Below are 23738 nucleotides of genomic sequence, written 5' to 3'. Positions count from 1 at the left end.
TCCTTTTAATGTGGATCTCACCCAGCAGTGTTGATCAGTGTTGCTATCACATATCACATTCCTCTGTTTGAGGAAGTGACACAGCCTCCTCTCTTAACCTCTCTTCACCTCTGGCTTCACTTGTGCTGACTGACCAGGACTTCATCAGAAAGCTTTCCTCTGAACTGAGTGGACAAAACATACACCAGACGAGGTTACACATTTCCAGGAGGTCCCCTCTGGCTGATGACGTGGCCCTGGATTATTACGTGCAGCATTTTTACAAGTATATTATGCTTTTAGTTGGATCATGAGTTACCATGTTCCAATTAATGCTATGTTTATGTATCAAACCTCGTTGATTGAATCCTCTAATATTGTATCTATTAATATCCATTAAAATACACACATTAAATGTATAAATCTTCTTTTTGCCTTTGGGGTGATGTGACCTTCAATAAAGTGACTCAATAATGTAAATCAAAATTCAGGAACTTTGAGATAACACCTGTTTTCAGTCCATCAATTCTGTGAAAAATTAACACCTTTATCTTTGCCTTATTTGTTCCCTAAAGGGGAAATCACTACCTTGTCTCTTTCTATGTAAATGTTTTGATTTATGTGCAACAGGATGTTCTAAAAAGATTAGACACTATCACAAGTTTGTGGGAATGTGACCTAGCAAGGGAATGATGATTAAAGAAATGAAAATAACAGAATAGGTTTTACACCTCCTTGTGAGTGTCATTGCTGAAATGCTTCCAATTACAAGCTACCATGTGTTTGATATGCAAAAATAAAATACAATGAAAGAATGCACACTCTCACTGTCCAGGGTGTGCCCTGCCTATCACTGGGATAGGCTCCAGTCACCCGCGACTCATGGATGGATGGATGGATGAATGCACACTGAGCATGTGTTAAATCTCTTTTTCTCCTGACAACATTTTAGACAAATGTGATAAATGCAATTGTCTCAGATATACATTTTTGTTTATTTTCTGGAGGAGAATTATCCATATACAGTCAAGCACTGTGTGGCCTTGGAGCTATTATCTCCGTCACACACAAAATCATTCAACCACTTATCGCAGACACTCAATAAAATCCAAAATTTGGTGAAATAAGAAAGCACATATACTGATCCTATTTACCTGGAAAGAAAAAACTACCTAACTAGCAGTAAACTTCACAATCTCATCAGAAACGGCCCTCAAGTCACATTAAAAGCTCTGTTGCTCAAACATTAACATTTTTGCTACAATCTCAACAGCTTTAACGCTGACCACCACTATCAAGAGGGAAAGCAATTCCCTTAAATAAAGCATCAGGATCAACAAAAAACCCCTGTTTTAACACGAAATCAGACTAAAAAGGCTATAATACTGGATGGCTCCCGATGTAGCTCCACAGTTTTTTGTTTTTCATCTCAGGTTTTCAGCATGCACGGTAATTCAGTCCTCTGCTCGTCCATGCGACCTCCCTGGACCCTCAGGAGCAGGGAAAAGAAGTCATCATCGTCCATGGGACCAGGAGCCCTGCTGCGCTGGTCCTCCAGCCTGCCCTGGGCCTTTGGTGGAAGGTAAGTGGGTAAATGGATGACTGAAATTATGTATTAAGTCAAATAATTCTCCACTGATGTTGGCAAGACACTAAGGTTTTGCAAGATGTTTTCTGCTATAACTGTGCACTTGTGAGAATCTGACATTTTTCTATAAAACAAAGCTGACGACACCTTATGTCATGATAAAAGCATCTAAACAAACTAGTTCAGATTGCTTACTTGTGTTGTGAGGATCATATTATACAGATCCTCTTTGGGCACGGGCACAGGCACAGGAACTGGCGCAGGCTTTTTCACGAAAGAGAGTTGCTTTATGCTCCCTCTGAAACTTCTGCCTTTTGGTTTTGGCGGTTGAGACCTTTCGAGCTGCGCCCTCTGGTCATCCAATCGGCGAGCTTGAGTGGTGGCCACCAGCTCAAAAAACTCCTCTTTCTGCAGTGAAGTCATGGAGGAAAAGATGACTGTGGAGAAATGAGAGAAAAGAGCTTTGATGGTCAGATGGCAGGACACTTTAAGTGGTCAGTAGTCAAGGAAAGACATGGAAACATGTAAGTTGCACAAGTTTCAAAAAATTCTTGAGTCACGGAGTACGGGTAGTTTTATGTTTTTTCAGCTCAATGTGAGTCAGCATCACTACGTGGAAACAAATGCAACAGCTTCATCACTTTCATCACCCACCTCTGTTGGCTGGTTTGGTGGTGTTGGGCTCAGAGTGGCACCTCCGCCTCCTCATCCCACTCTCCAGCCTGAAGGAGCAGCGCTGGTCATTGAGCCGTCTCCCCTCCTGAAGGGTGCAGAGCAGCTCATACAGTGCCTCAGGGAAGTCAGGGGTTAACCGGTGAGCCTGAGAAAACGTGGGTAGGTGGCAGAAAAAAAAATGAGGAAGGGAGGAAAGGTTTTCTCATTGAGTGGCACAGACTGTTGGCACAGCAAAATAATTCGCTCAACTCCTACATACTGCCACATGCTCTATAACAAAACGATGCCTGCTGTTTTTCCACCACGAGATTGCTTTTCTCATAGAGTACATGGTGGCTGGTTGGTAAAGTCAAGAACATTACAGACAAACACTTTGTTCACTGCATGACCTGCTGAGTTACTATAGAGGTAATCTCAGGACATATGCCAAAGTAAAATATCAGCAGTCCACAAACCTTTTTTGGATCCTCCTCTTGGCTTTTTGTTCCTTCAGGTTGTTGCCCAGAGGAATTTAACCTCTTTATGTCCACTTGAGGGTAATTTTGTGTCACCTTTTCATCCTCTGTGTCACTGGGTTTCTCATGTTTTTCATTAATCCTCATCATCTCAAGTGTCTGCCCTTCATTCTCCCTATCACCTCTGTTTTGTCCATCATTCATGTTCTCAGTTTTCTCTGGTTTATCATCTTCTTGTTTGTCCTTTTCATTCACAACAACCTCTCCTATATGGTCGTCCTCTGCGTTGGCTTGTTGTTTTTCCAGGCTCTGCTCTTCTAAACACATTTTACTTGCTATATCTCCTGTATGTTCCTCTTCCTTTTTCAGAGCCGACTCTCCACTGCAGCTCTGTGCGATGACAACTGAACTACTCGCTGCCCCTCTTTCAATGACACCCTCAGTTACATCTCCCTCTTCGGTGATAACGAGACGTTCCAGCAGCCCCTCTTCAGCCATTTCAACTTTGATCTCTGTGCAGTCCATTAATCTTGACATCAAACCCTGACAAGATACACAGAAACAGGGGTTAGGTCAAAGATCTTAGGTCAAAGACTTTGAGGACCCCACTGTTAATACTTCTGAGAAAAATACTCAGCAAACAACACACATATCAACCCTGAAGTTACTTGGAATAGACATGATGATGGCTATAGAGCAGCTGTGTCTTTCTCTTGCAAAGAAATGTATGTGAAACCAGTCTGGCAGGTTCTAGCATGTTGGCTACATATGTTTTAGCTGAAAATCCAACAGTGAGTCCTATATTGCCGTCAGCTGTATAACAACAAAGGTGTGTGACAACATGATCAGAGATGTCACCTTCTTGTTGCTGACTGATGACTTCTGTTGTTCTTTGCCAAAAGTTTCACTGTAATTCTTGTTGACAGATATAATCTCTTGTTTTGCCCCAAACGTTACCTTGTGTACCATACAGTAAATATAAATTCAGTAATTTCATTCTTACCGTTATGTTTTGAACTTCGTGTCCTCAAAGTATCATCTCTTGAATTCACCACAGTCGGAGCACAGCATTTTTGGCGTGTCACTTTTCTTGTCTATAAATTTATGAATACAAAAACTATGCTATGAAGAGTTTCTCATGTCGACGTGACAAGCTCTCACACGTTCTGTCTGCCTTGCTACCTTCTCTCTCGTCTCCTCTCTTCCTGTTCCTCTTACCACAGCCCACCCCTATTTATGTGGCCCACATCTGACAAGTCATGCTATCGTGAAATAATACTGTCAAAAGCAGAAGAAACCCCCTTCATGCATTTGGTTAGTCTAGATATGATCCCAATCAAAGGTTTTCATCATTTAAGATAAATTTAAAGCCGTCAAAGCAGCTGTAAGCAACTGCTGCCTTTGCTGCTCATTTGATTATGACAGACCCAACTGCAACATGCTGAAACAGGCGCACAGTTCTTCTGACTCTGTTGTGGTTTTGGCACACATCCTGTTGACTTGCTGCTAAAACGAGAAGTAGAGTCAGACAAGTGAGAGAAGCTGTCTAAGTGAGATTATCGCGTTAAACCACAGAAATTAAAAAGCACCTAATCTGAAAGTCTCTGTTGATGCTTGTAACTAGGCTTAGCAGTGTAGGATGACAATAGAGCACATAAACTCCATTGTATTTAATTAGATCTAATATTAATTGCATAGTCCTTAACACACACACACACACACACACACACACACATACATACATACATACATACATACATACATACATACATACTCCTGCTTTCTGAAAATGCAGGGGATGCAGATGTTTTGTTGTTGTAGTTACAGTTAGCCCAGCAGTGTTACGCTTCTCCCTCTGCTGCCACAGAAAAGCATTGTCTATCACATGATGTAGTGTGTTTACATGGCTTGTACCTTTTCCTGGCAATCGCTAGGGGACCCTGCTTTGTGCGATGCCTCGGATCAGGCTGTGCTGTGCGTCTGTAAGCACAGTTGGGCAGCAGTCGTCGCCACTGTGCGTCGCTGAAAATGTTGCAGCAGCAGCCTCTGACGGGCAATGGGCCCTCCAACGGCCGGGGACTCGGCATGAGTGGCCACCCCGGGATGCATGCTCTTAACTCGGTTCATCAAGCTTCCCAGCATCGGTCCGACGGAGGGGACTCGGGCCTCGAGGGCACAGAAAACGGACATGAACCCCGCAGAGATATTGGTGACATACTGCAGCAAATAATGACCATCACTGACCAAAGTTTGGACGAGGCACAAGCAAAGTTAGTGATAAGTTTGATTATTTTATTTTTAAGGATATTGACGCTACAGTTGCTTTTTTTTGTTTTGCCGCTTTGTCGACTACGACTCGCAGTGGCAAAGTTTCCTGAACTTCAATCTATTGTTTAGATTATTTAGCAAGTAGCTAACTTATTAGATGACGATAGCTAACGAAAACAAAGTTGCTTTTGTTATAACCTCTTCAGATTCATATGCTGTTACGTTAGCCAAATCGTATTGTTTATTTACTGTCATTTACAAATACGTATTTCTTTTAGCAGCCTTGGTCTAAAACGTAACGTTAGCCATTGTTAGCTTGCCAGGCTGCGTTAACCAAGGCTAACTAGCTAAGGCTACAATAAGCAGCTAACAGGTACCGCTTATGTAAACGTTTGAACAGTGTTTTCCTGCACGTTAAAACCTAATTATATGGTAAACAAATGAAAATACGACCGAACTTACTGGCTACCTTATACAGACAGCTTACCAGTGAACAGTCGCCTCCTTAGCTCTTAGCTAGTCAGAAGCTAGCGTTTGCTAATTTAGCCATGGTAAAGGTAGCTGGTCAGTCACTTAATTTGTGTTAATTGTTTTGGTAAATTTGCATGTAGTCACTTTACCTCTGCTTACAGTTAGCTTGTTATGCTAGCTACAAGTCACGCTCTTTTCTTTACGCACAGGAAACATGCACTCAACTGTCACCGAATGAAACCTGCGTTATTCAGCGTCCTGTGCGAGATCAAGGAAAAAACTGGTAACGTTATTTACAAGAGTTTTGATGTTGTCAGTGTTAGGTTTCATGCATTTCATTTTAAACCCGCCTTGCTGAGTTTTAATGTGCGGTGGGCTCTTGGATTATTGCAGCGTTATCAGACTGTGTTGACATTTTGTCATCAGAAGCCAATAAAATCATGTAACGTTATACACCTAAAAGTAATTTGACTCCGGATGTCACAAACTCAATATGTTTACTTGCGATGTCAAAAACAAACGTACAGGAAGATACGTAATTAGACAGCTATTATGTAAAATGCTAATTGGTATAAAATAGAGACACATGACAGAAGCTGGACAAACACACATACAATACCTACAGGGCAATACAATACACCTTACATGCTGCTGGTTGGTTTGATAACTGTACAGTACAAGAGTTAAGCATAGTTCAACTCCTTGTAATAGTTTATGTTACAGGAAAAATAAGAGGGTGGTGGGTAATGTTGCTAGATATTTTCATTTGTGCTATAAAAGATCATTTAGTTTTATCCTTTGTAGTTCAAAGCAAGCCGCTCTTACATTTAGAAAATCCGATTCCCTCAAAGACACTGTTAAAAGTTACGATCACATTCGCTTTCAGTGAAAAGAAATTGCCCTGCGCTGATGTGAAACTGTAAACAGTACGAGAGTATATATGGCACATAGAGTAATGGCTTGTCCACTTTCAAACACAGTGCATCAGTGTTTCTATTGGCTGACTCTGCAAAGTGCAGGACAAAGTTATCTTTGAACCAAGAGTTGCACCAAAACAGGAAACACATGCATGAATGTACAGGCTTCAGCTGAAGTGAATGGGAGGTGGAGGACATTTTCTCAGGACAAAAGTGTAATGTGTCTGTACTTCAACACATTTAAATTATTGCTTATTTTATGTTATAGTTATTCTAGTTTTGTTTATAAAAAATAAACTAGACTACACCAAACTAAACATTTGCAGTCTTCTGTTGATATTTTACCCACAAAACCAATAGACAGTGACATTTGTCTTATTGACAGGCCTGTCAATGAGGAACGCCCAGGAGGACGAGCCTCAGGATCCTCAGCTGGTGCGATTGGACAACATGCTGCTGGCGGAGGGTGTGGCGGGGCCGGAGAAGGGCGGAGGGGCTGCTGCTGCTGTGTCTGCTGCCACCAGCTCGGGAGGGATGTCGCCTGACAGCTCGCTCGAGCACTCCGACTACAAAAGCAAGTTGAGCCAGATTCGCAGTATCTACCACACTGAGCTGGAGAAGTATGAGCAGGTACCGTGTCGCAACAGGAGACGAGCGCTGACATTGCCCGTACACGCTTGCCTGTACTAAAGCTGCTCGCCAGAAGCGTAATCCATTGGCATGTTAGGTCTAGAGTTCAGTCACATAACTTTTCTTTGCCGGGGAATACACTTCTGTCCTTATGTTGCTGATCAAAACACACCAGGTATAAGCTCCATATCTCTGTCTGAGAAGAGGCATTTTAAGATTATTAGAGCCACACATATTCCAACCTACACTAAAGCCCTATTGTGTGCTGTTATTCAAAACACCATTCGAACCTGTTGTAAATCCACCATTGCAATGATACTCTTATCAGCAACATACAATACGTTCTTCCTGCAAGATGAATTAAAACCTTCAAATTGTGTAAGTGGCCTGTTCAACTTGCTGCACATGTAATACATAAAGCAATCCTTCTACAATAAAGTTGTATAGAGCCAAGCTGCTTTATGGGTAATGCCAAGTAGCCAGTAATGCAAAGACCTTTAGTAATTGTGCTTTTACATGATTATACATGCTTACTAACAAAAACAGTAATATTAAGCTGTCGATTTTCAGAATTTTTTTCATTGTGACATTGCATTTTCTTCTCTACAGAAAAGTAGAAAAGATGCCATGTCAGAATAGGCTTTGATAAATCATATCAAACCACATGAAATAATACACCTAGCTTCAATGCTTTGCACATTTCTGTCCTTCACTGTCCGTCATCTTATGCCTCCCCTACCCAGGCATGCACTGAGTTCACCACACATGTGATGAACCTGCTGAGGGAGCAGTCGCGTACACGGCCTGTGACTCCGCGGGAGATTGAGCGCATGGTGGCCATCATCCACCGCAAGTTCAGCACGATCCAGACCCAGCTGAAGCAGAGCACTTGTGAGGCAGTAATGATCCTGAGGTCCCGCTTCCTTGATGCCAGGTAGGCGTGTGTGGTTGTTTTTGTTTTTGTTGTTTTTAAAATCTTGTGCGTATGAAGTACTCACCCCTGTAGGCTTGCACTGTGGCTCTGAAAAGGTTGCACCTTGCCCCGTTTAGGAGGACAGTAGCTGTAGTAAGTGTAGATTCTCAACAGTTGTTGTGGTTTCAAATGGCGAATGAGAGTCAATGCAATAAACTAAAATAATAATAAAACTGACATGTATCATGTACATAGGGTCATTTTTTTTAAACACAATACATTTCCTAATTTGACAAATATTTTTGTTTCAACCAAAAATTGACTAATAGCAGTAATGTGCAGCTATATTGATGCCCCTTGTTCATATTGTTCAGGTTTCACATTCAGGCTTTTCATGTCAATTCGCACCTTTTTATACACATTTCTAGGTAGAATGTACGTAAACTTTTGAGGAGCATTTTCGACTGACATAGTAGCCATTTAGACTTGTATGTGTGAGTGTATAGAAATGGCACGGCCATAAATAGTAACTGTGGCAAAACATAAGGGGGGGGGATCTCAAGTACTTATCACCTGTTTGTGTCTCTTCAGGCGCAAAAGACGCAACTTCAGCAAACAGGCCACAGAGGTCCTGAATGAGTATTTCTACTCCCACCTGTCCAACCCTTACCCCAGTGAAGAAGCCAAAGAGGAACTCGCCAAACAGTGTGGAATCACCATGTCTCAGGTAAACCACTGACTGTGCTTTAAGGAACAAGCAACAATGGAAAGGTTGAGGGTCTTTTGGTGTTCTGGCAAGATCTATGACGGATGTTCAACATTTCTAAAGCTGTGTGTAATTGAGTTTTAGTGTCGGTGAACAAATAAAGACACAGCATTTATATGTCATGTCATATATATCGTCAATAACATGATGCTTAAGCATTTATGTGTGTCTGAATGTGCCGCTCAGGGTTGATCAGTTACTCTCTAAAATGTGTAAATGTAAAAGAGTGTACACTTAGCCTTGCATTGTTTGTTCTTTTCTGCCAGGTCTCCAACTGGTTTGGCAACAAGAGAATCCGTTACAAGAAAAACATTGGCAAGTTCCAAGAGGAGGCCAACCTTTATGCCATGAAGACAGCCTTGGGGGCCAGACAGGGCGACGATTCCCCACACACTCCCAACTCCACAGGTACCAAAAGACGATGAAAGCAACAGTATGCAACTACTCTCCTCGATAAATATATTGTTTTCTACCACCCTCAGTGTACTCAGTTTGTCTTTTATCTCACGTTTTTGCACGTTGTAGGTGTTTGTTTCCTTTTGAAAGACATCCTGACTCTTCACATTTAAAGGCAAAATAATACATAATATATTTTATAATTCCATGATGCCATTAATAGCATATTTGTAGTATTCAACCCTAAACTGCTACAACAACACTTTAAACATTTTTAAAAGGACTGTTAATGTCTATATGTAAAACAGGTTTAAGTAGTAGGGCTGCTCTCCTGTTTTTGTCTTTCTTTAGGGTCTGGGTCCTTCTCTCTGTCCGGGTCAGCTGATCTGTTCCTCGGGGTTCCACCTGTGAACGGCGAGCAGTCCGCTTACCAAATGGGCGTGCAGGTACTTACTATACCACTTATGAAGTAGTTACACACATATTTTAATGATAAGGCTGGTGATATTGTATACTTTTCTTTCCGTCAACCAATCCCATGAAAGATCAAAACCAACAATGAATTGATCCTACTAACAAGTCAGGATTATCAGGATTTCAGTTTTATTTTATCAACAACTACCATGGTAGATATTTTACATTACTACCAACTAGGGCTGCAACTGACAATCATTTTCATTATCGATTTAATAGTTTGGTCTATAAAAGATCAAAAAACAATTGCGGTCACAATTTTCTGGAGCTCATAGTCACGTCAATAAATGTCTTCTTTTGTCTGACCAGCAGACCAAAACCCCGGAGATATTCATTTTGCAATAATGTAAGAGAAGGAAAAGCATCAAATCCTCACATTTGAGAAGCTGGAGCTGCCAAATGTGCGCCATTTTTGCTTGAAAACTGATTTATGATAGTAGACGATTAATTTTCTGTGGATAGACTAATTGATTAATTGACTGCAGGTCTACAACCAACCATTTTCAAAAGCACTAGATAGATTGATTTCCTTCCACGCGAGGTTTGGTTTCCATTCATTTCAGTCAGCTATGAAAAGCAACTTGCAGAGAGTTGAAACCTGCTTGATAAAGGTCCTCATCAGTTTGTCAAAGTCAACATTATCATTCCATGTTATTGCAGTTCTAAATAGGGACTCCACAGAAAATGCTTCTTGTTGGTGTTGATGTGTTAAAGTGCTTTTGGGCAAAAGGTGGTTGCTGAACAACTAATCAGCTCTCAGCTCTTAGATGTCAATGATTCCAATAAACACCTGAAAGCACCAACAAAGAAAAATTGCTGTGAGCTGCATCACCTCGAAATGCAACATAACTGTGACAAAACCAAACCAAACGTGGTGTTTATTGTGATGGATTATTTCTCTAAAATTAGTTTCAAGCCTTTTGGAATTTATTTTCACACATGAACTGTGACAGTAGCTACCCAGCAAATATGAAATCAATCCAAAACCTTGAGTAGAATAGTAGTAATGTTGTGGCAGTAATGTTGGTGGTTTAGGGGCTAAAACCATGATGCTGAAAAATAACACATTGACAGCGAGCAAAGTACAAACACAGACATAAGTGTTGCCCTCTGACACCTTAGTTGTTTTTCTTTCGATTTCTCAGGCTAACGGGAACTGGCAGGGTCGAAACTCTCCCCCGTCCGGCATCTCACCCCACAGCGATCACTCAGAAAACTCTGACTGATGGCCCTGCCCTCTGGCACAGAACGACAGCGACAGAAAGTTTGATGACGGAAAAGACAGAAAGAATGATATCACACTTCCCACTTGGCTGCAGTTGTTTTTGTACGTTGTTTGTTTGGTTTGATTATTTTAGATGTACACTGTTTTTTTTTCCTTTTCTTACCGCTCAGCGTTGGTCATTATTATGTTTGTATAATTAGCTGAGTGCACAGATGGTAGAGTGAAAATGTGTGTGTGTGTGTGTGTGTGTGTGTGTGTGTGTGTGTGTTGTGTGCATGCAGGTGTGGTTTTATTATCGGGGTTTTAGGGTTTGTTTTCCACTACTTTTGACATGTTACTGAGGTGTGTTTGTGGTTGGGAAGGGGAGGGGGGTGGACTACATTATCATTGTTTTTAGCACACTATATCATTATTATTAATATTATTGTTGTTTTATTATTAGTGCTACAACTATTTTCATTTTAACAGCTCAGAAAGAGAGAATGCATTTAGTGAATGAGAGGGCAATAGAGAAAAATCCAAAGATTTCGTGTGTTTGTTTCTCTGTTTTGTTTGTTAGTTGTTGTTTTTTTCTACCGGGCTTATGTGTCCCTGTAAGATGAATGAGGCGTGCCTGAGTCCATATTAATGGTTTGAATGAGTATATCAACAGTGCTGTCTTTTTTCTGTACAGTGAAACACCTGTATTCTCTCTACCTCTTTTACAATAAAGACTCTCTGTATTCACAACCAGATGGTGATCGGTCCAGGTTTATGTAGAGTCAAGAGGTCATAATGAAAAAGCTTGAGGTATGTAGTGGTCAGTATTAAAGGGTTGGTTCACTCAACTCTCACCTTTAACTGTATCTAGCCATGCAAACAGTTTTGGTTTTATTTGCACAAGTTTTTACATATTTTCCTCTTTTTTTCCCACAATACAATGGAGGTGAGTGGAATTTAATTTATGGTGCCCACTGCATTGAAAAATAAAATTTAGAAATATAGACATGTCTTTCCAGTAATAATGGCCCAGTTACTCAGGATAATCCACAGATCTCAACGTGAACAGTTTTCACTGGAAGTACCTTATTAAGAGGTAGATCCAGTGAAAACTTTGGACAGCATGTTATTGTATTGTTCAGTGTATCAGTGCAAGGTTGCATCAACTGGGAAAAGCGGCAGCTCCCCAAAAGACTCGGGTTAGCTGAATGTCAGTTAGCTGTAGTTATATAATCAACTGAAAGTGTGTTTTTGGAATTTGCACCACTTAAGTACAATATCAATCAATGATAGGCTCTGCATAATTACCTAATCTTGCCCTGTCAGATGGAGCTGTTCTGTGTCAAAATCTAGTTTCAACATTAATTTTAACATGTATTATGCTGACATGGTGCATATTACTTAATACATTTTTTTTATTTTTTACTAGGTTATTTGACAAAGGCAATAGTCAAATGTTCATTTATCCCTGGCTAGATGTTAAAGGCACTCTTAAAAATAGGATAAAATGACTAATATAAAATTCATATACACAACATAATAAATATGCACAAAAAGATAGTAGGCCTACAGTTCACATCCACCACAGTATATCACATGGCAGTTAGCAACAATTCAAACTTGATAAGTAAAGAAAAAAAGTTGTGTTTAATAATATTACCACAAACTATAGGAGCCCAACGAGTGGCACCCTAACAGGGTAATCCAGCCATGTAAAGTGGACATTGATTCTGGAAATTCCATTCACCTCCGATGTACTGAGATAGAGTACGATCTTAAAGACAAATATCTCACAACCTGGGAAAATAAGACTATGTGGCTAGATACCATCCTTCATCCTTTAACAAACAACCTCAAACCCTATGACTCAACCTCTCTGACACAGTTTCAACAAATAATGGACATTATAACCCTCTCCAAAGTTAGTGAGAGCAGAGATAGTGGACTGTAATTTATTGCACAGGACAAATGTTGGCTAATGTTGTCCTGAACTTAAGACCACCAACCCCATAAATGTTATTATTACATATCGCATTGTGAAACCTAGTAAACTAATAGGTAGAGTATTAGTCCACACCAGTATTATCATTTTCTAGACCTTAGAGGTCCTTATTGCTGTAGATGTCACCCATTGAATAGACAAGACTTTACAAACATGTATTAATCTCAGGATATTATTTCCTGCAAGAAATGTTGCAGGGTTTGCATCACTGCCAGCTACACAGAAAGCAAATTCTAGGAAAATACAGAAGTTAATGCCAAAAAGTAATATGAATATTACACTTGTATAATTAAAACCAAGTCCCTTTCTAAAAGTGTATGTTGGAGGGTTAGAAGACAAATAATTATTTATTTGTATATTTCTTTGTTTCAAATGTTATTTTCGTATGCAGTGGAGCAGCAAACTTTTAATAATGCCACGTTTTACGCAGAAAAATGAATATGCTACTCCTTTCTCAGAAAGTTAAGATGAGATGGGGTGTTATAGTGTGGCGTTAAATACTGTAGGATTCTAATCATGCGCCCCAGCTATAATGCAATCAAGGCTGTTAATTAATCTACATCAGCAAAGGACCCCTGAGGGCCCTCGAGCTCCAGTTTGGGAACCACTCGTTCAAATGTTAAAAAACAAAAAGCTGTCACGTGTGCGTCGCCACTGTCACTCAGCTTTCCCACGGTCGCCTGGCGACATCAAAGGGTTTCCACAAGCAAATGTCAAACAACTGTGGCGCTGAAAGGCGCGCCAGCACGAGACAGTTACCCAAATGGCACGCGTGGTCTACTGCGACACGGAGGTGTGAATGCAACAGTGTTTAACCACTGTTAAACACCCTGCGGACTTACTAACAAATGCAAAGGCAGGTGTGAATGGCAAAGTGTCGGCACTTGCCGTAAGTGAGCGCACAGTTAGTTACAAGGTTAATAGAAGGGAATAAGGAGAAAGAAAGAAAGCCGTCTAATAAATGATTTTGATCAAATAATATGGAGGCTATAATTTCTCAATTTGGCACCAGAAATGACATTATGGACGAAAGATGTCGCAGGCTTTGGTAGTCTACATTAATAAACCAGCAGAACAGATGGACAGACATGCCAACTCATTCAGTGACTCGCACCTCAAATGGTACATGCCACGCAAATGGTTTATGCTGTACTGACTACTGCATCCAAGTCTCTAGGGGGGAAAAATACAATAAAAGCGCAAAAACATCACTATGTACTCACAATTTAGTGTCGCATATAATATAAATGTCCGTAAACTAACATTATTATGATTTTAAATGTTATAAATTCGTCATAATTTACTGTCAATATTAAGATTTGTGAAATGGTTCTTTTCCACTTTTTTGTATTATTTTTTAATGCAAAAAAGCAATACTCAAATTCTCATATATATCACTGGCATTTGGGAAATACAAAGGTGAGGTTACCAGTTATCAGCTTTTCCACTGTTCACCGCTGATTTAATCTCAAAGAAAGCAAATCTTAACTTAATTTTTCTATATTTTTAAGGTAAAATCAGTCATTTTACGCATGGCTTTTTACGCACGGGTTCGCGCGTAATATGCTTTCATACTCTTGTGTCTTGTTTTTTGTAGCTTAAGCACAAGCTGGTTTGTTCCATGATGTCGAGATCGGATCAATAAATTGTAAGATAAGTCAATTTAATTCAGTTTAAAGTATCTCTCGAGCGGCCGAGGGGAGGGGGTGGGTGGCAGCTGCGGGAGGTGGGTGCGCTTGTAAAATTTGATGGTAGGAGGAGTCTGCGGGACTGGCTGGGAGGAGGTAAAAGGAGCAGCCTGAGACAAGAGCCTCATTACCTGATCAGTTGCAGACTGACCTGTTGGTCCACTGGCTACAATGAAACTGTTACAGGAAACAGAGGATGCAACAAACGAAAGAAAGGTAAAATAAACCTTAATACATGTGTTAGAAATAGTTTTTATATAGACTTTAGACAAGGACTGCTATTGATGGTTGCACTCAGATATTAAAGTGGTTGAAATGATTTGGTTTTGCCAAATTAGAGTGTTTTACTGTGGGCTGAACTCTCCAACATATAGTGAAATATCCTACAGAAATGTCCCAGAAAACATTGACCTTAAAACTTTTAAATCAAAGTAAATGAAAGGAAATTGAATCACCCACTACTGTACATTTGAGTAATTCCCACAACGATTTTTTTTCTTTTCTTCTAGTTCATAAAATCTCAGGTGGAGAAACATCGAAGGGAGAGGATGAACCGCAGTCTGGAGCACCTGAGGACCATGTTGCTTCAGGAGCCACAACAACTGGTAAAAAAAACAAACAAAACAAAAACGTTTGAGTGCAGATTTTGTGAAAAGCGATAATATGGTTTCCATCTTTGTTTCAGTTTTTCAAAAATGTATTAATCATTATTTTTATGCGGCACCAAAAATGAACAGTCTCATCTCAAGCACTAAATATTAAATTATGTTTTGTAAAAAGAAAATGCTCTACTGTACACAATATCAAAAAAATCCAGTGACATTTCAACATTTGCATACAATTAAATATAGAAATGTTTAGGTAAAGAAAATAGGTTACAAATAGAATGTCACTGCATTGAGAAAGCTATATTTCAAGGGAACGTAATGATTATGTACCATTCAGGCGTCTTAATAAAGCTGGCAGACTCCATTAACTCATGCTGATGTTTTCATACAGGGTGGGACTCAGCGCAGAGTGGAGAAAGCTGAGATACTTGAGCACACAGTCCACTTCCTACAGAACACTGCTAAAGGAGACAACACGAGAGCTGGAGGAGGTGGTGGAGGCCAGAAACACTCCTTCCAAGACGGCATCTCCACCTGCATGCAGAGAGCTGCACACTTCCTGGGACCTGAAGGGAAAGGCCTGTGGCTTGGAGCAGCACTGGATGCATCTTTTGCTGCTCGCTTTTCCTGTCCAGACTCTGATCCTGCAGGCCTTCGAAGGAGGACTGAAGCCGGTTCCTCCAGCTCTCTGCCACACACAAAGTCCATTCTACGGATGCTGAGGCTAAAGTCCAAGCACAGACTGCATACACAAGCCTTCAGCGTGAACAGTTTTGCTCATCCATACCGACTTCCAGTCCAGCAGGGGTTTCCCAGAATTCCCCAACAGGCTCAGAGACAACATCAGCTTGAGATCAGGGCGGAGACAGGAGCGAGCAAACAGAGCCCATCCCAGAGCCACCCGGTCAGCCAAACTTTGTGGAGGCCCTGGCCTTGATCACATTGAATTTTTAATGACTCTAACAACTGTTTAATCTTCCTGAAAGAACATTTGCATTGTAGTCTTGTGAACAACAACATCTGGTCTTCTTATAACTCATAACGTTGTTGGTATTCAACCACACCCTCAAGGCCTGTAAATAATGTAAAAATCTCATTTGTACATGTGCTGTCTGTGTGATAGGGTTGACTCAATACTCTTGTTTAATGCTTTTGAATGAGCGCAGTCAGTGGGGCAGCCATTTATTCTGCTGACAGGCACAGGGACTCTCCCAGACTGAGACAGATGTGAGCTGGATCGCGTGGCTGAGCCGAGTTGTCCAGCTGGGACTGCCGCTATGCTGAAGTGCAAGTTTAGAGGTGAGTATCGTGGAGCTGAAGAGTTTCTGTCCTCCTTCATATACTGTTAAAACCCCGCTGATACTGAAGTGGATAATGACAGAGTGTCCATCCATCACATTTCCAGGTGTGGGACTTCAGGGTTTGAGGCTGGGAGAGCCCCATGCAGCCCCTCACATTCACCTGTGTGCCATGATGTCTGCCGGCATTTATGACATCTGTGGCTCTGTGTACAATATAACTTGTATTCTCTTTAAATATATACCTTGTCTATTTTGCACACTAATTTATTCTGGATGTCTCCCTATGGTGAGCAGTATTCTTTTTTATAAAAAAATAAAAACATTTCTTAAAATGAAAAAGCGTGGTGTCAAATGATTTTAAAATGTCTTAGATACAAGCTTCAGGCTTTTTGTTTGCACTGACGTTGACAGCTCTTTTTAGTTTGAGTCTGAGGTGTGAAGCATGGCGTCCTGCAGAGCGACATCCTCCGGGTGGCTATGAGGTGAGGAGGAGGAGTTCAGTAGCAGTTCTCACTTCAAAGACATCAAAGATAGTCCCGCTCACACATGATACACTTGGTTTGAATGCCTTTTTGGATTAATCAAACCAAGAATAGACAAGATATAATATAGCTCGGAGCAGTCTGTGTAAAAGATTTACCACAAACATTTTTTTTTAATGAATCTAATTAAATCATATAACAATCCAGTTAGATGCAGCCAATAGCCCTGACACAGTGTGTTTCCACCTATTGCATTCTTAAAGAAATCTGACTGAACTTTTGTTCCTAAAAATACAATTCTTTGTTATATAATTTCTTATATAATTTTATAATGTAATTGTAACTGTGTAGCTTCACAGTCCCTGTTGAACTTGTTCAGAATGCTAAAGCTCTACACTGAACTGCTTTTCCAACAAGGAGTATTTTAGCTGGGCTAACTGCAGTCTAAGTTTCTATTAGGAACAACTACACGTCCAAATAACTTTTCTTCATCATACTCTCTACCTGACGGGATGAAAACCCTCCCAGTTCATGTCCACGTTTGTTTTCACTGTAATTAGTATTCATCCCCCCCAATGCAGGCCATTTGTTTTCTGCACGTGTCCGGTGTCACTTCAAGGGAAACAAAACGTGTCTTAACACCTCCTGCATCCCTTTGAAGTTCAGTCACACTCAGAGGACATGTGTCCTTCACTTGTCTTCAGCTGTCTGATTATTTATTTCGTTTTTCCTGAAAAAGCAAACAATATTTCGATTCGTTTGAAACCGACATAAAAACACATTTTATTAAGCCAGTAAGAAATTCGGTGAATTTACAGTTAGTTCTGAATACACAGAAAAATGTGCCAAGAGCAGAGAGAGCAGAGGACCAGCATTCATGTTAAATGATGATTTGGCCCATCATTAGGCCCTGCAGTGGAAAAACGTAATCATGAAAAATCAAGAACGCAGTCACGTTTATTTCTGGAAGAGTTTGTCTACTTGGTTGGGCTGAAATTAAATAGAGGTGGATAGACTATAGTTCTATTGGCTCGGTAATAGTAATCTTGTCCTGTCGCAAAGGACAACACTACTATTAAAATGTAAGTTATTTTTATTCTTGTTAACTTATTGGCCACCAACCGCAGTTCCTATAGTCCAACCTTTATCATTACTGGATGTCACCGATGTGAGACAGCAGGGCTCTTTCTCATGGGAAAACGACAGCGAATTCGGTGCTCATTTGCACTTTTATTATCTGTTAGAATTAGTGCATCATTAAAATACGCATGTGGAGGACTGTTGGCTTTCAGGTTCCCACACATGCGTACACACACTGGTCACTCAAATGCAAATTACGCACCATTGCCCCGTCATTTAAATGATTTTACACTTGTTCGTTTGTTGAGCTCATTACGACTGCAGGTCTGCCTCAGTTTCGTTGAAGAGCACTGGCCTCATTTGTGGTTGATATTCACCTTATAAAAACACAATTCTCACGAAGAAAACTTGCTGTAATTATAACAGAGCTGGCGGTTTCTTCTGAACACAGATGTCTGCTGTTTTGATTCCTACACCAAGTCAATTTGAATGCATTAAATTGTCGCCCAGGTGTTAAATAGTCGTTGACTAAATTATTAGAGTGAAACCCAGCAGGACTCAGATCCCGAAGAACCACTGCTAGCTTAAATTGTGACTTTAAGTAAAAATAAAAATTATTGGCTTGTGGCGTCATGGCCGTCTTACTGTATTATCTATGTGACTTATCTCAATGATATTTAAAGTTTTTCTGAGATATTTGTATCATGGCTTACTAAATGAAGGCCTAGGCGCGTGCCAAAAACATTATGGCGGAGAGGATTTCACAAGATAAACTCATCTTAACTCAGCAGCCTCCAATAGCTTAACTCATCTGAACTATTATGCTCCATCTATCTCGACGGAACTGACGAGGAAGAGTTCTTCTAATGTATAAAAATATTTAATAATACAAGTTTGTTACAAATTGTGTTTTGTAATGAATTCGGTCAATTGTTAAGCATTTTCCGGCTGGCGCGTGTTTGAATTAGGTGTGAAGTGGTCGCGTGCTGCTGGAGCTACTGCACGTGTCTGTCTCAAAGGGTTTAGTGAATTTCAGAGTTTATAGGGTCAAATAACAAAGAGACGGGGTTTGTTCCGGCAGTCAGTGTGTAGAACACATCTAAGATAGTAACCATTAACTGAAAAATAAGAATTCATCTCTAAAATCAACAGCTAAAGGTCATCATAAGCTAACTAGCGCCAAAAAAAAAATGTAGTTTCCCCTCTAATTTATGGACTAATAATGCCTTGAAAAAACATATTGACAAAAGTGGTGGAAAGTAACTATAGATTTACTCAAGTATGTACTGTATTTAAGTAACATTTTGAGGTACTTGAACTTTACTTGAATATCAAGTTTATGTCACTTTATATTATAATATACTTCACTTCAGAGGGAAACATTGTACTTTTTACTCCATTACACTTATTTGACAGATATAGTCACTGGTTACTTACTTACAGATTGGGATTTTACATAGTAAAATAAATGTATGATACATTTATAAAACCAGTGTTGCCCAAACATTTGGCTTGTGACCCCTAATAACAAACAGTGACTGGTTGGGGCCCTCTGCCAGCCCCCAAAAAAAATACTATACATTTTTTACATTTTTGCAGCAGAACTTAGCAGTTCTTCTTTCCTCTCCCATTAATCATCTCACCACCCCCAGATTTATTCTGAGGAAGTTTAGAATGGTATTTTTACGTTATTGTAGTGATACTATCACTTAAGAAAAGGATCTGAGTACTTCCATCACTGCAAAACGGACTGGTTACATAAGCAATGTGCAAGAAGATCAACTGTTATAATGTTGCGAGGAGAATGAGGCAAATGGTCACGTGTTCTTCAAACCAAATGACAATAAATATAACTAAATGGCCTTTAGTCGATGCACATTTGCCGTCTGACACAACACCATGCAGACAAATGTTGGATAAGTGTGACAGAGGGAGAATGTCCCCCAGCTCTTTCTCATCATGGGAACGTGGAGCAGAAGGCTTCATCCTCACTTTATTACCTGTTAAAACCGATACTTCATTTATAAAGTGTGCTTGGAGGCGAGGTGGCTCTCAGGTTCCCACACGCACACGTGGAACTCGGAATAATCGTTACATGGTGTGATAAGAGTCCAAAAAAAGTTTGTCGTTTTGTTTTAATACTGTAACTAAACACACTGATTGGAAGAGCTGCGCGTAAAAGGATAGACTTTACGCGCGCCGCGGTTGTCCCTTGAGTAACAGTAACATTTGCCAAAATGTAGGCTACAACTTGAAAATAGATAGTAAACGAGAGTTCTTGTTAGATGATCCGACAACAGATGACACAAGGACTTGATTCAGTTTTGTTTACTGAGTGTGGGAGACTGTCCACGCCGACAAACCTTCAGTAATTCTGGCAAATGTGGCAGCATCTCCTCCAACTCTCTCATGGGAAAATTGAGCAGGGATCTCTGTTCACACTTTATTACCTGTTAGAATCGATACATCATTAAAAAGAGTGTTTGGGGGAGAAGTGGCTTTCGGGTTCCCACGCGTTGCTTCACAAAATGGCATCATGAAATGTACCGCCATTTGGTTTTAATCTCATTATTTCACAGGTAGGCCTATTTGCAATTTTTACGCGCGACACGTAGATGTTATTTTCAGCAGACTTTGCAGATTGTTTGTAGATTAAGAAACATATTTTGAATAGAATAAGATGCATTTTAAACTTGGAACTGTAGTTTTAGACTTGGTTTTGTTTTACATCCACAACCAAAGACACAACACTTGAGAGAGCTGCGCATACAAGAGTGGATTTTACGCACTCCGTAACCGTTTCCCTTGTTGCAGATGTGTTAGAATCTATGCGAACCTCAGTCATCAGTGAATCGCTGAATGGGCGCTTATTCAAAATGTCTTCGACTTCAGCTGATTTTCTCGGCTCCACACTCCTTTCTGGCAGTGTCCATAACAATGGCGTGAGAAGTCACCCACAGTCATTTGTCTGGGCTTCACGCTGGTTTGGCGGATGTTTGTTGCTTTCCCTCACACATGTAAATAAGCGTCACACGAGCTGGTAACACCTTTCACAGGCGCGTGCCGATCACACTAGGCTGGGCAGCTGCACGTGCCCGCAGATTAGTGAAGGGTCCTTCGGTCTGCATTCATCTTCAGATACTTGTCAAAATGTGTTAAAACAGATTATTAAGAAAACCCGGACGTAGAAAATAAATAAAAAGGCTATATATATTTTTATTTCTAACTTTCAGTGTTTTAATAATAATAGCTTAAACTTTTCCACTGATATGGCCAACTCTTAACTTTTAAACTGGAGGAGAAAAGAGTCACAACAAAGTAGGCGTTCACTTATATTTTACAGACATTAACGACTTGGTAAAAGTGAGTTTAGTAGTTTCAGCGTATTTTACTGGAGTAAAATCAAGTCTGTGATCAGAGGTGAAGGGAGGAGCCTAAAGTTACGCCCACCTATGGCTTAAAAGCCCCAACTGAAGACTGTGTGTTCACGTTCAGCTTTGACTGAAAGACCGACAGAGCTGCTGCTACCGCTGGATTGTTCTTGGAATACAATCATGAAATTGCTTCAGGATTCAGAGGACGCCAAGGCCAAAAGGAAGGTAGGCTACTTGTATCATCTATGTCTTCATGGAATATTACATCTTATTTTGTAGCTCATCGCAGCATCTGTTATCCGTATTGTCTCCCCCTGAGATGCACGTTACTCCGTATGTGGGACAAAAACATGTCACCTCTCAGTCTCATTGCATTCATTTATTTGACTATCTCGTTTCTGTCTCGTAGAGTCTCAAACCTCAGGTGGAGAGACGTCGAAGAGAGAGAATGAACCGCAGCCTGGAGAGCCTAAAGACTCTTTTGCTACAGCCACAGGTAAATGCCACATAGCTCAGGTGGTCAGTTTGTTCATCCTACAAGATTAAATGTCTTTTAATAGGTGCCGAGAAACTGTTTATTAACTCTTTGTTTCTGTCCTAGGAAGCGACTCAGCGCAGAGTGGAGAAAGCTGAGATACTTGAGCACACAGTCCACTTCCTACAGAACCCTGCCAGAGGAGACAACACGAGAGCTGGAGGTGGTGGTGGAGGAGGCCAGAAACACTCCTTCCAAGACGGTTTCTCCACCTGCATGCAGAGAGCTGCACACTTCCTGGGACCTGAAGGGAAAGGCCTGTGGCTTGGAGCAGCACTGGATGCATCTTTTGCTGCTCGCTTTCCCCGTTCAGACTCTGATCCTGCAGGCCTTCGAAGGAGGACTGAAGCTCATTCCCCCTCCAGCTCTCTGCTTCTCAGAAGGTCCTCCAGGTCCATTCTTCAGTTGCTGATACACAGGTCCAGGCACAGATTGTGCACACCTGCCCCCACTGTGGCCAGTTGTGTTCAGACCCGAGGAGAATCACATCGCTCCCCCACAACTCCCCAGCAGCTCCACAAAGTTGCGAGTCAAGCGAGCAAACAGAGCCCGTCTCAGAGCCAGCCGGTCAGCCAGTCACTGTGGAGGCCCTGGCCCTGATCACCACGCAGTGACTTCAGAAACTGAACTTTTAATGACTATATCATGCGGATTGATATTCATACAGCAGCATGTGGTGTTCATTTGACTTTCTACAAGGACATTTTCAGTGCAGCGTATTGAACACGGGCCTCCTGCTTTCTGTAAAGTCTGATAAATTTGTAGATATTGTAAATTTATTACGATCACACCAAGTGCTGCTACAGCCTTTACAGGCCAACTCGTGTTAATTGTGTCATTTATGAAGTATTTTTGCACCTTAATTTATTTTATTTGTCATTTGTAAATAAACAAAAGGAAAGATCACTAAACAATGCATATGTGTTCACTGATTGTTTGCTGGCACGTGTCTTGAGTAGCACAAGTGTGGACTTAATGCTGCCACACACGTGAGGATGAAAGGCACCATGCGGTGACGTTTCGCACACAATTTCACACAGTGGAACATCCTCACTTCGAAAAACTATAACATACATACAGGTGGCCAAAACATTTAGCAAAATTAAATACATACTTACATTTATACGTAATTAGGCTTTCGTTATTACAAGTATTGTCGATTGTCAGCTATGTAGTATGAATCTATGTATATGTTAGAATTATAGTTCAATTTGAATTAACTAAATAAATCATTATAAGCTGATGAAGAGTTGAAGCAGTGCGTAAAAGGTGCCATTCCCGTGCGTAATGTCAGATCTTCCAGCTTTGACATCGACATTAAGTGACAAAGTTTTTCCAATTTAAATAGATACTTAATTGAGAATAAGAATCGCTGTAATTACCAAAGTCACTATTTACTGCATAAAGAAAGTGGCGTTTTTGGCGTGCGTAAAACCGACGTTGCCCGATCTTTTAATTGCGTCCGTTTAAAGAGTTGTTACCACACCAGGAACAGTTCTATCAGTCTGTAACTCATTTGCATCTCAATCGTCGGCGAATGCGCGTGGGAACGTGGGAAGTGTCTGTTCTCTGTGCCACCCTCTCCAATGATGTATCAGTTTTAACAGGTAGTAAAGCTATAAATGCAGCGCCATTTCCCCTTTTCCCACGAGAAAGAGTTTGAATCCTTTTGACGTCACTTTATCTGAAGAAACTGTATAGAAATATAAATAGAAAATCCACTGGACAGCTGGAAATGTTTGTTTTTTTTTCTAAACCGCTTAGTTACTTTTTTTTATTAAACCCAAACAGTTTTGGAAGTAAAACAGTGAAACGAATGCTGGCATTCCTGTGATGAGATGACTGCCTCTTTCAACCAACTTTGTTGCTAGAAACTTTGGGTTGTTATAGTAGACTATTTAATTCAAATGCGTTAAATCCAGAAAACCTTTT

At 40.6% G+C, this 23738-nt stretch overlaps 4 protein-coding genes across 9 annotated transcripts; 3 read left to right on the top strand and 1 right to left on the bottom strand.

Moving 5' to 3' along the window:
- Positions 1 to 955: 955 nt before the first annotated feature.
- On the bottom strand, positions 956 to 4749 carry LOC122881507 (G-protein-signaling modulator 1). Of its 4 annotated transcripts, none has more exons than XM_044207769.1 (7): positions 4468 to 4572; positions 4130 to 4203; positions 3701 to 3791; positions 2698 to 3240; positions 2222 to 2387; positions 1763 to 2004; positions 956 to 1549 (listed from the first exon to the last, which is right to left on the bottom strand). In XM_044207769.1, the coding sequence occupies exons 4-7, from the start codon at positions 3232 to 3234 to the stop codon at positions 1409 to 1411; spliced, it is 1086 nt and encodes a 361-aa protein (XP_044063704.1). In that variant the 5' UTR covers positions 3235 to 3240; positions 3701 to 3791; positions 4130 to 4203; positions 4468 to 4572; the 3' UTR covers positions 956 to 1408. The 4 variants fall into 4 exon arrangements, with proteins under 4 accessions (XP_044063704.1, XP_044063703.1, XP_044063705.1 ...); XM_044207768.1 differs by having other exon boundaries at positions 4125 to 4203; positions 4468 to 4562; XM_044207770.1 differs by lacking the exons at positions 4130 to 4203; positions 4468 to 4572 and adding an exon at positions 4612 to 4749.
- Positions 4726 to 11486, top strand: pbx2 (pre-B-cell leukemia homeobox 2). The gene is made up of 8 exons (XM_044207766.1): positions 4726 to 4967; positions 5646 to 5719; positions 6739 to 6983; positions 7727 to 7917; positions 8488 to 8623; positions 8929 to 9070; positions 9410 to 9504; positions 10678 to 11486. Exons 1-8 carry the CDS (start codon positions 4726 to 4728, stop codon positions 10756 to 10758), a joined length of 1206 nt encoding a protein of 401 aa, XP_044063701.1. The 3' UTR covers positions 10759 to 11486.
- LOC122881508 lies at positions 11470 to 16668 on the top strand. Of its 3 annotated transcripts, none has more exons than XM_044207774.1 (4): positions 11470 to 11546; positions 14936 to 15031; positions 15426 to 16333; positions 16440 to 16668. In XM_044207774.1, exons 1-3 carry the CDS (start codon positions 11532 to 11534, stop codon positions 15969 to 15971), a joined length of 657 nt encoding a protein of 218 aa, XP_044063709.1. In that variant the 5' UTR covers positions 11470 to 11531; the 3' UTR covers positions 15972 to 16333; positions 16440 to 16668. The 3 variants fall into 3 exon arrangements, with proteins under 3 accessions (XP_044063709.1, XP_044063707.1, XP_044063708.1); XM_044207772.1 differs by lacking the exon at positions 11470 to 11546 and adding an exon at positions 11565 to 14642; XM_044207773.1 differs by lacking the exon at positions 11470 to 11546 and adding an exon at positions 11565 to 14642 and having other exon boundaries at positions 15426 to 16651.
- A 4533-nt stretch (positions 16669 to 21201) lies between these two features.
- her7 (hairy and enhancer of split related-7) lies at positions 21202 to 22722 on the top strand. The gene is made up of 3 exons (XM_044207765.1): positions 21202 to 21496; positions 21681 to 21767; positions 21873 to 22722. The coding sequence occupies exons 1-3, from the start codon at positions 21452 to 21454 to the stop codon at positions 22404 to 22406; spliced, it is 666 nt and encodes a 221-aa protein (XP_044063700.1). The 5' UTR covers positions 21202 to 21451; the 3' UTR covers positions 22407 to 22722.
- Positions 22723 to 23738: the final 1016 nt, after the last annotated feature.

This window comes from Siniperca chuatsi, linkage group LG9, assembly GCF_020085105.1.
Source record: "Siniperca chuatsi isolate FFG_IHB_CAS linkage group LG9, ASM2008510v1, whole genome shotgun sequence".
In the NCBI taxonomy this organism is placed as follows: Eukaryota; Metazoa; Chordata; class Actinopteri; order Centrarchiformes; family Sinipercidae; genus Siniperca; species Siniperca chuatsi.
Note: the sequence above shows the minus strand (reverse complement) of the source record. Positions and strands in the feature narration are given on the sequence as shown.